At 47.3% G+C, this 12,116-nt stretch overlaps 1 protein-coding gene across 3 annotated transcripts in view; it reads right to left on the bottom strand.

Moving 5' to 3' along the window:
• GTF2I (general transcription factor IIi) overlaps window positions 1-12,116 on the bottom strand; it is a 151,085-nt gene that overhangs the window by 80,430 nt on the left and 58,539 nt on the right. For all 3 annotated transcript variants that reach the window (XM_075336360.1, XM_075336362.1, XM_075336361.1), the window contains exons 10-14: window positions 8,970-9,023; window positions 6,820-6,927; window positions 6,093-6,158; window positions 3,736-3,919; window positions 2,680-2,738 (exon numbers count right to left, since the gene is read on the bottom strand). In XM_075336360.1, the coding sequence (XP_075192475.1) occupies window positions 2,680-2,738; window positions 3,736-3,919; window positions 6,093-6,158; window positions 6,820-6,927; window positions 8,970-9,023 (471 nt within the window). The remainder of the gene's footprint in view (window positions 1-2,679; window positions 2,739-3,735; window positions 3,920-6,092; window positions 6,159-6,819; window positions 6,928-8,969; window positions 9,024-12,116) is intronic.

The following is a 12,116-nucleotide window of genomic DNA, read 5'->3' as shown; positions in this document are numbered from 1 at the left end:
TGCATCTCTGGCTGCTATGGGCGTAAAAGGGGACAAACTTATGGTGAAGAGACCAGCTGAAGCACCAGACAGGTGCGAAACGGCCGCCGTCGTCTTTGGACGTGTGTAGCGTCCACTCCCTCCCCTCCACTCCATGCACTTGCAACCTGCACGAATAAAACAACAAAACTTGCACAAGCAGCAACTGGTGAGTGCCTGATGTTTTTTCCTTTTTTATTAAACTTATGGTGTGGCCACCATCTTTCCCTGACCTCAACCCCATTGAGAACCTCTGGAGCATCATCAAAAGGAGTGTCTATGATGGCGGGAGGCAGGTCACATCTAAGCAACAGCTCTGGGAGGGTATTCTGTCCACATGCAAAACAATTGAAGCACAAACCATCCAAAAAACTGACAAATTCAATGGACGAGAGAGTTCAGAAGCTTCTTTCAAACAAGGGGTCATATGTGCAAATGTTGCATCACCTAGAATTTAGTTTTGACTTGTAAACTGTTTGATTTCATTTTGTAATAAGCTGATAATGCTTATAATTTCACAATTGACCATTTTGGTTTTCAAAATAAAAATAAAAAGGTTGAAATCTCTGCTGTGCATAATAATTTGGAACATGCATTTTGATTGCATTTTGAGTGTTTATTATTTTTAAAAATATACTTTTTTCATAGGCAGTTTGATCAAAAACATTTCAATTATACTCGAATAGTAGATGACTGGAAAATAACAATGACTGCAATTTAGGAAAATATGAAAAAATATTTTTTGCATAATAATTTGGAACACAGTGTATATAGGGCTGTCCCAAGGAATATATTATATGAATACATGAGGAAGAGACTAGAAAAACTGCCCTGGACTAATTAACCTTCTGGTATCCATCTGGGTCAGGGGAATAGTGTGCTTTTATTGAGGAGGGTCATGGGGGATTATGAGAATGAGCCAGGGGGATAGCACCGCGGAGGGCAAGCACTGCCTACCCTGGTTATGCAGCCTGTATCTCTGAAGGCCTGTCGGGGAGAAAACGCGATTCCAGGAGGTCTGGAGAGGCAGAGCTGTATAGCGGTGCTTGATGCCGGCATCTGAAGTAATGGCGCCAAGGAGAGAGGAAGATGGTCAGAGCTGAAAAAAAGCGGCGAGTTCTCGCGTGACTAAAGGGAGAGTCGAAGGGGGGCCTAAGTGAGAGTGGTGGGCAGGCCAGAAAAGGACATGCAATAAGTCTGTGCATGTGCAATTGGTCGGGGCAATTGCAGGCGATGTCTGACTGGAGGAGTAGGCCTCGGCTTAAGTCGAGGACTAAATTAATAGTTTTACCTGTCGTTGGTACCACGGCAACAAGGGGGTAGCAGTGGGGCTTGGCAACATGGAGTAAAGGCTAAAAAATGGGCCTATGCAACCTTAGGCGGGCTTTGCACACTACGACATCGCAGGTACGATGTCGGTGGGGTCAAATTGAAAATGACGTACTTCCGGCATCGCATGCGACATCGTAGTGTGTAAAGGCTCGATGATACGATTAACGAGCGCAAAAGCATCGTAATCGTATCATCGGTGCAGCGTCGGCGTAATCCATGACTACGCTGACGCGACGGTCCGATGTTGTTCCTCGCTCCTGCGGCTGCACACATCGCTGTGTGTGAAGCCGCAGGAGCGAGGAACATCTCCTACCGGCGTCACTGCGGCTTCCGTAGGATATGCGGAAGGAAGGAGGTGGGCGGGATGTTTACATCCCGCTCATCTCCTCCCCTCCGCTCCTATTGGCCGCCTGCCGTGTGACGTCGCAGTGACGCCATACGACCCGCCCCCTTAATAAGGAGGCGGGTCGCCGGCCAGAGCGACGGTCGCAGGACGGGTGAGTCCATGTGAAGCTGCCGTAGCGATAATGTTCGCTACGGCAGCTATCACAAGGATATCGCAGTTGCGACGGGGGCGGGGACTATCGCGCTCGGCATCGCAGCATCGGCTTGCATTGTCGCAGCGTGCAAAGCCCGCCTTACTGTCTCTAATACTAAAATATAAGAGTAAATATCTAGTGGCAAGGGGGAAAATACATGTCCTGAAGACCCCAGAATCCATCTTCACAGCACGATGAGGAAGACAATATTCAGATGCCCTTCGTACTATGTTCATCTCCCCTCCCATGCATGTCAGGTTCTGGTGGTTAAGCCTGCATGGAAAAAGAGGCAAGGGCTGTCCACTTGTCCCTCTGTGGGAATTCTCCAAGCATTCTTGATGTATTATGGGGGGGGTACTGACAGACAGACACCGGAGACAACGGTTGTGACACAACCCCACAATGTGCTACTGGTTTCTAAGTGAGAGAGGAGGGTGGCCAATTACCCCCTTATGCCCGTAGTCACAAACTGTATCTGAATGACATAGGGAAATCATTAATAACACACAACAAATACATACCTAAGGTAGAGACGGGCTTAGTGCAGCCCTGTGTCTGCTTCCTACGGACACTAATCTTAAACTGACCAGCTTGTCTCCAGTTGATGGGTGTATACTACCGAGGCGAGCTAACTTTTTTCTAGCATAGTGGCCTCCTCCTTGTGGCAGCAGCATATAGCCATGGTTTCCTGTGTATCCAATGAAGCCATAGAGAAATTATCATTTTTAATTAAACAAAGTGATAGGTGGTTACATAAAAGAACATGGCAGTAAACAAGAAATGATACTACCTCCTGGAGCTGTCCTTTCAATGGAAATAGCTTCTACTGTAGTATTCAGAAGTTCTGGTCTAAGGAATTTTGGAAAGAAAATTATAGCGTCAAATGCTTTTGTAATTATATTGTAAAAGATCAGTATAGCAGAACACTTCTGTATTCTCTATGAGAGAGCCACTGGCAGACAGCTATGGTGGCAGTTTGGTGGAACAAATCCGAAGTCGGGCAGGTTTGATCCTTGTCTCCCATACATTACATTGGACTGTCAGCCAATATCAGCGGTTTTGGACTACGTTAGTCTAATGTGTGTGGGGGTCTTAAAACAAAAAAAAAAATGAATAATGCCGAAAATTGCAAGAAAGGGCTTTCTACTATAAAAGTGAAAGCACATATGTAACACATATAAGATAAAAATGTATGGCACTTCATTACTAAGGGGTACTTTGCACACTACGACATCGCAAGCCGATGGTAGCGATGCCGAGCGCGATAGTCCCCGCCCCCGTCGCAGCTCCGATATCTTGTGATAGCTGCCGTAGCGAACATTGAACATTATCGCTACGGCAGCTTCACATGCACTTACCTGCCCTGCGACGTCGCTCTGACCGGCGAACCGCCTTCTTCCTAAGGAGGCAAGTCGTGCGGCGTCACAGCGACGTCACACGGCAGGCGGCCAATAGAAGCAGAGGGGCGGAGATGAGCGGGACGTAAACATCCCGCCCACCTCCTTCCTTCTCATTGCAGCCGGGACGCAGGTAAGGAGATGTTCCTCGCTCCTGCGGCTTCACACACAGCGATGTCTGCTGCCGCAGGAACGAGGAACAACATCGTAACATCGGTCCTTCCGAAATTATGGAAATGGCCGACACTACACCGATGATATGATTTCGACACTTTTGCGCTCGTTAATTGTATCAAAAACGATTTACACACTCCGATGTCGACAGTGACGCCGGATGTGCGTCACTTTCGATTTGACCCCACCGACATCGCACCTGCGATGTCGTAGTGTGCAAAGTACCCCTAAATCACAGAGTTAGTAATGAGCTATGGAGATGGTAATAAACATACTTTTTGATGACATATCGGATCCTTTCTCTTGCTAGCAGGATTCTTTCCAGACGTGGTATTCCATAAGTTGAAGGTCTCCTAAATGGGATTCCTTCAGGCAGTCCTTCCACATAAAGATCATCTGAATTAGACTGGAAAAGGTGATATGGAATGGAAACCGGGCCATTCACATTTATTGCTTCCGCTTTTAAGGGAATACATAAACACAATTTTCACCTTTATAAGATGCTAGACTGAGCAATGTTCATGCAATAAAATGTGAATCATATAGTGAAATCACGATTAGAAGATGGCATTTCTGAGCCAGCACAATTTTTTGCATCCTTTTATTTACAAAGAAAATCAATTACAAGTGATTTCTTTTTAGTAACGGTCAATATTCCTGTAGAATGTAAGCCCATAAGGGCAGGGCCCTCTCCTTTCTGTACCAGTTCGTTATTGTTGGTTTGTTCCCTGGAATTTATATCTGTATTTTGTGTGTGTAACCCCTTCTCATGCCCAGCACCATGGAATCAATGGTGCTCTAAAAATAAGTAATAATAATATTATACGTTAAGAAAATATGCCACCAGGTTTTTGCTATTCCATCTGGTAGCAGCATGATTTAGGAACAAAGTGATTGCGGCATTGTGTCACTTACTGGGCTACTTGCTGTCATTTGGACAATAGCCCTAGTTTATCTGCTGCAGATCTAGCAGTTCTCTGAATGCTGAACTTTGTATAACCCCACCCCACACCACTGACTGACAGCTTTCTCTATACACTGCAAGTTGACAGAAAGCTGCTAATCAGTGGTGTGAGTGGGGTTACACAGAGAATGAGGACTACATGGCACGAGAGAACTAGTCCACTAGTGATAATCTTTTGCTAATAAGTGACTGATTTTCTTGAAACAGCAACATACTGCCCAGTAAGTGACACATTTCTGGAGTCAGGGTCTCTGCTCCTACTTTATTCTGTCATGACATTTAACATCTGATAATGTATGCCATCATATATACCTTGCTGCGCCCAACAAGCGTTTCGCCATGGCTTTTTCCAGGGGTGAAACTATCACCCCTGGAAGAAACCATGGTGAAACGCAAGTATATATGATGGCACACATTATCAGATTTTATATATCATGACAGAATAATTCATTTCTATATTTCCGCATTATATTTGCACACTCCAGATTTATATGGTCCATTTCACTCATTTCATTTATGTATGTATTTTTAGAGCTTTTTATCCACACATGGGATATGTGTAATAGTATATGTAGGTTATTATACACATAATTATGGAGACATTTACAGCAAGTGCCTATGTACATTCCATTCATTTCCTTCCGTTGTTTGTTCGCCACCTCATCTACATTTTTCATTGTAATATTTTTGGAATCCCTATAATATTTTTTCTGTAAATATCTTTTCATGCTGTCAATTTTGGGCTTTATGCCATAACACTGTTATGAGGTGACCCTAAAGGGTGCTTTACACGCTGAGACATCGCTAACGATATATCGTCGGGGTCACGTTGTTAGTGACGCACATCCGGCGCCGGTAGCAACATCGCAGCGTGTGACACCAAGGAGCGACGATCAACAATCGCAAAAACGTCAAAAATCATTGATCGTTGACACGTTGCTCCTTTTCATAATATCGTTGGTGGTGCATGCCGCTGGTTGTTCGTCGTTCCTGCGGCGTCACACATCGCTATGTGTGACACCGCAGGAACGACGAACATCTCCTTACCTGCGTCCACCGGCAATGAGGAAGGAAGGAGGTGGGCGGCATGTTCCGGCCGCTCATCTCCGCCCCTCCTCTGCTATTGGGCGGCCACTTAGTGACGCCGCGGTGAAGTCGCTATGACGCCGAACGCACCTCCCCCTTGAAGGAGGGATTGTTCGGCGGTCACAGCGGCGTCGCTGAAAAGGTATGTGCATGTGACGCTGCCGTAGCGATTATGTTCGCTACGGCAGCGATCACCAAATGTCGCACGAACGACGGGTGCGGGTGCTATTGCGCACGACATCGCTAGCTATCGCGCACGACATCGCTAGCTATCGCTAGCGATGTCACAGCGTGTAAAGCACCCTTATATCCGTATCCAAATTTTTTTTGTTTGTTTCTCGTATTTCATGTTTCTAAATACTCACACACACACAATAAAAATGTGCATATTTTTAAAAAATGTAGTCATATTTTGTTGTAGGTTCATACTTTTCAATTCTCATGGGTAAAAAAAGCTAGACACCAGGTTATTTTCTGTCTCTATTAGAAAATCTGTAAGTCCAGCATCGTATTGTCAGACGACCTGTAATGCATGGAGTTGAGCAGAAGACAAAATATAATAACACACGATATATAACATACCATACTTCTTTTCAAATAACTCTTCCACTTGTTTTCTTAGTTCTGTAATCCTTGCGTTCCACTTCTCTGAAAACAGAATCACACAACAACTGAAATTAGACATCTGGAAGTTAAATAAGGGTTAAAATAAATACCATGTCGGTATTGTGTATACACCAGTGCTGGCGAGTGTGTATGACGTGGACGCGTCATGCACCCAGGCTTCAAAAGACGGAGGAGCAAGATGGCCGAGAGAGGAGGCGCCAGTCCCGGAGAACAGCGCCGCCCACCTAGCACCGCAGCGACTGGTTTAGGTGAGTATTATAAAGTGTTTTTTATGTTCTCACAGCGGCCTGCGCTCTTATATACAGCATGTTAGAATGTTGTATATAAGAGCCCACTGGTGGTGGCCGCAGCTTATAGGCCATAAAATTGGTGACAGGTTCCCTTTAAGTGATGTTAGCAGAAATGTTCCCGTGACCCAAAGCTGCCCTTCCACTGGTGATCCTGTCAGCAGGATATTTCCATATTTCGGGACTTCCTTCTGGGCATAATATGATGACAGAATTACAAAAAACGCAGTCTGTATTCTGTAGTGTTCTCATCGAAATGTCATGATAAGTTCCCTGAAATAGGAGCACAGACTAATATAAACTGCTGATGGACCTTGATTTTCTACAGATCTGCATGCTTATTATGCATTTTCCTGATGACTTTCCAGATTATCTACGTTTTTGTGACTCCTTACCAAAATTGAACTCTCTGGTTTTCCTTTTGCATTGCACAGAATGATTAATGATTGGCAGGGTTTGCTCCGTACTCTTCTGTTTCTTATGAGGCGGCACATACTCCTTCTCTGAAAAATAAATCAGAAATCTATAACATAGACAGCAGGCCACGGCTCTCTTCCATTACAGTTCTGAGGTATCCACATTTTGGCTGGGAGAATACACAGTAGTTAGGCATGTCTTAAAGATCACCTGTCAGAAGACTCATACAGTCTGAATCATAGACAGCATGAATTTCAGACAGACCCATCATTACAAATATCCCTGTGCACTGAAAATCTGCGGCATTTCAGACAAAACATGCTTTGAACGGGGCAAGGTGACTAAGATGGCTAGTCAGGGGAGGCGGGTGCCCAGTGATTCCTCCCCACCTGGCAATGCTTGATAGACTGGTCTCTCTGCATGTGTGTATAAGGAGAAATGTTAAGCTTGGTTCAGACATATCCACATTGTTCTAACAATAGGGTGGGGCTTAGTAGAAGGGAAGAGGTCTCCGATGGCCCTACAAATGAAATTTATGCTAGAAAGTGCATATCTATGCCAGACTTGATCTCCTGGTGAACACAGCCAGCCAGAGATGTGTCTATTTTGTCCCTCTTAATAAGTTAAGTATAGGGATGATCGAATACCTCAAATATTCTGATTTGCGAATATCCGACGAATAGTTCGCCGCTATGAGAATATTCGATGTGCAATGTAAGTCTATGGGAAGCCCGAATAGTTCCGAATAGTTGTTATTCGGGTGTCCCATAGACTTACATTGCGCATCGAACATTCACAAATAGTCGAATAGCGGCGACCTATTCGGCAAATATTCGCAAAGCCGGATATTTGAGGTATTCGATCATCCATATTAAGTATATCTTACTTCAGCAAGTTTTTCATTAAAACCAGCAAATAAGATAAGGTCTTAGTAAATCTCCCCTATTTTTTTTTTCTTGTGAAACCTGCTCCTCAGCGATGATCTGTGAAAGCAAGGCTGGGCGAATATGGACAATGGTATGTGCCGAAATCCACCTGAAAAGGCACTGCAGAAGTGTGCCATAGAATTAACGTAATACAAAGCAATGTTAAAACGACATTGTTCTGTCTAATATCATGTCTTTTAAACCATCCTGGAAACCCTGAAGCGGTTAAAAGTGACCTGTCCATTTGTTTGGCGGTTTTCACTAACAAAGCAGCCCGCTCTTTATACTAGAAAGTAAAGATATATTGAATAATAATATACCATATTTTTTGGATTATAATACACACTTTTCTTCCCAAAAATTTGGGAGTAAAATGAGGGGTGCGTCTTATAAGCCCAATATAGCTTACCAGGGGGTGCTGCACAAGAGTCACAGAAGGCAGTGGCAATGCTGTGGGCTGTGCTGTGCGCTCGGCTGTACTGTGGGTGGTGTGCTGTGGGCTCTGCTGTGCTGCGGGCGGTGAAGCAGGGGTCGCCATCCTGGATGTTGGCGGTGAGGGCTTCAAATAATGGCACCCAGAGTCAGCGTGTGCGCAGATGGAGCTCTCGGCTCAAGATCTCATTTGTGCTGCCTCCGGCCCATTGATCTCCCAGCAGTGGACTTAAGGAAAATGGTGCCCAGAGGTGGCTTGTGCGCAGATGAAATCTAAACTTGTGATTGACCCGACTTCGGGCACCATTTCTTTGAAGCCCACACCGCTGACATTCAGGATGGCGGCCACTGTCTCACCGTCCACAGCACAGCAGAGCCCACAGAGCAGCACAGCAGAGCATCTCAGCGCCGCCGTCCGCAGCGAGCATCTGGGACACCCCCTGCACCGACAACAGCATCACCCTACTGCAGCACCGCCCCTGCCTCCTCCGACCCCGTTCCACCACCACTTCTGCCACACCACCGGATTACAAGACAGACCATACATTTTTTTACCTCTAAATATAGGGTGCATCTTATAATCTGGTGTGTCTTATCAAACAAAAAAATAGGCTAATTAAATATGCAGTATTTTGTCTGCAACAGATAGGGCAAATGAGGGTAGACAGATCCACTGAGAAAATCTGCATCAAATCCTCAGTGTGTTACCAGCCATGTCATCTATGTGAGCTTTCATACTTTATTGTACAAGTTATTTTCTATTCAGAAACCTTCATGGTGATCCACTTCTGTTCCTTTATTAGACTCTTCTCCATAAGCATGCCCTTGAAGAAAACAGTATATTTAGAATGATATTGCTTGTTATTTGTAAAAAGAATACAAAACCCCACATCTTGTCGACTAAGGCCATATTCATATTGCGTTTTCACCTACCATCAGTGACTCCATTGGGACTCTATCATTACGGATTTGGTTAGTTGCACTGACAGGGCCATTGACTGTAATGATCCAGATGGAGTCACTGTGTGATCTGTCGGGCATTATTTTTGGCCTTATCTGCCTATTTGGGTGGGCTCCAAGACGTGGTCGACTATATCTTTGCACCCACCTCAAATAGGCAGTAAAGGAAGAAAAAAGAGAATTTTGTTTACTTACCGTAAATTCTTTTTCTTATAGTTCCGACATGGGAGACCCAGACCATGGGTGTATAGCTTCTGCCTCCGGAGGACACATAAAGTACTACACTAAAAGTGTAGCTCCTCCCTCCGAGCATATACACCCCCTGGATGACAAATCCAACCAGTTTAGTGCAAAAGCTGAAGGAGGACATCCACCCATAAGTAGAGATAGAATAAAACCCGGAATAACCGGAACCTCTGTCTACAACAACAGCCGGTGAAAAACACACGGAACAAGAAAACTGCCAACAGGCAACAGAGAGGGTGCTGGGTCTCCCATGTCGGAACTATAAGAAAAAAAATTTACGGTAAGTAAACAAAATTCTCTTTTTCTTCATCGTTCCTTATGGGAGACCCAGACCATGGGACGTCTCAAAGCAGTCCATGGGTGGGAAATAAACAGAAACTGAGAAGTAGGCAAAACCTAACTTCACAAATGGGCGACAGCCGCCCGAAGGATGCGTCTGCCCAAGCTCGCATCTGCCGAAGCATGAGCATGCACTTGGTAGTGCTTCGAAAAGGTGTGCAGACTAGACCAAGTGGCAGCCTGACAGACCTGCTGAGCCGTAGCCTGGTGCCTGAAAGCCCCAGAGGCACCGACAGCTCTGGTCGAGTGCGCCTTAATCCCCGGCGGGGGAGGCACCTGAGAACATTGGTAGGCATCGGATATGGCCGACCTAATCCACGAGCTAGGGTCGGTTTAGAAGCCGAGAGACCCTTGCGCTGACCTGTGGTCAGCACAAAAAGAGAGGTGCACCGCCTAAGAACAGCGGTGCGTGACACATAGATCCGGAGCGTCCGCGCCAAATCTAAAGCATGCAACGCTTTCTCAAAGCGATGCACAGGGGCCGATCAAAGGGAAGACAATGAAATGTCCTGGTTAAGGTGGAAAGGAGACACCACCTTAGGGAGAAAGCCCGGAGTCGGACGGAGAACCACCTTGTCTTGGTGAAAAAACCAAAAAGGGTGACTCCGAAGAGAGCACAGTCAAATCAGAGACTCTCCTGAGAGAAGTTATGGCCACCAGAAAGACCACTTTCTGTGAAAGACGAAACAACGAAACCTCCCTAAGAGGCTCAAAGGGGGGTTTCTGTAAGGCCGTGAGGACCAGATTAAGGTCCCAGGGATCCAGAGGCCGCCGGTAAGGCGGAATAATGTGAGATGCGCCCTGCATGAAGGTGCGCACCTGGGCCAGTCGGGCGATACGCCGCTGGAACAACACTGACAGAGCCGAGACCTGTCCCTTGAGGGAATTGAGGGATAGTCCTAGCTGCAGACCGGACTGTAGAAAGGACAGGATGGTCGGCAAGGAAAACGGCCAAAGAGCATGGCCGGAAGAGCGACACCAGGACAGGAAAAATCTCCAAGTCCTGTGGTAAATCCTGGCCGAGGAAGACTTCCGAGCCTGAGTCATAGTGGAGATGACCTCGGAAGGAATGCCTGAAGCCGTAAGGATCCAGGACTCAAGAGCCACGCCGTCAATCTGAGAGCCGCAGAATTCTGGCGGAAAAACGGACCTTGTAAGAGAAGGTCTGGGCGGTCCGGGAGATGCCATGGCACCTCTACGGACAGACGGAGCAGGTCTGGGAACCAAGCTCGCCTGGGCAAGTCTGGGGCGATGAGTATGACCCGACGGCCATCCATTCTGATCTTGCGCAGGACTCTGGGCAAGAGAGCTAGAGGGGGAAACACGTAGGACAGACGGAACTGGGACCAATCCTGAACCAGCGCGTCCGCCGCCAAGGCCTGAGGATCGTGGGAGCGAGCCACGTAAACCGGAACACTGCCGGATGCAGGGCCCACTCGCCGCTGTCCACGGTTTGACGGCTGAGATAATCTGGCTCCCAGTTTTCTACGCCTGGGATGTGGATTGCGGATATGGTGGACTTGGAGTCCTCCGTCCACTGAAGGATGCGTTGAATTTCCAACAGGGCTAGGCGGCTGCGAGTCCCGCCCTGGTGATTGATGTAGGCAACTGCTGTCGCGTTGTCTGACTGGACTCGGATGTGCTTGCCCGCCGACAGGTGGTGAAAAGCTACGAGAGCTAGGAGCACAGCTCTGATTTCCAGCACATTGATCGAGAGGGCTGATTCGGACGGAGTCCAAGTGCCCTGTGCTCGGTGGTGGAGAAAACACTGCTCCCCAGCCGGATAGACTGGCATCCGTGGTGAGAATCACCCAGGACGGGGCCAGAAAGGAGCGTCCCTGGGACAGAGAGAGGGGCCGAAGCCACCACTGAAGAGCGCTCCTGGTCTGTGGCGACAGAGCCACCAGCCTGTGCAAGGACGAGGTCCGCTTGTCCCAACAGCGGAGAATGTCCAGCTGCAGGGGACGCAGATGGAACTGGCAAAGGGAACCGCTTCCATTGACGCCACCATCTGACCCAGCACCTGCGTGAGGTGCCTGATGGAATGCCGGCGGAGCCTCAGCAGAGAGCGAACCGCCAGATGAAGGGACTGCTGTTTGACTAAGGGCAGCTTCACAAGTGCCAGCAGAGTCTCGAATTGCATCCCTAGGTACGGAAGTTCCTGGGTCGGGGTCAGAGTGGACTTGGGCAGATTGACAAACCACCCGAATTGAACAAGCGTGGCGAGAGTGAGCAAGACACTCCGCTGAGAGTGAGCGAGACACTCCGCTGAGAGTCCGCACTGGATGAAGCCTTGACTAGAAGGTCGTCCAGGTAAGGAATCACTGCCAACCCCTGGAGGTTCAGAACCGCAACCACTGCTGCCATGACCT

The sequence above is a fragment of the Anomaloglossus baeobatrachus genome, chromosome 2 (assembly GCF_048569485.1).
Source record: "Anomaloglossus baeobatrachus isolate aAnoBae1 chromosome 2, aAnoBae1.hap1, whole genome shotgun sequence".
Taxonomy (NCBI): domain Eukaryota; kingdom Metazoa; phylum Chordata; class Amphibia; order Anura; family Aromobatidae; genus Anomaloglossus; species Anomaloglossus baeobatrachus.
The sequence above is the reverse complement of the archived record's forward strand: the minus strand, read 5'-3'. Positions and strand labels throughout refer to the sequence as shown.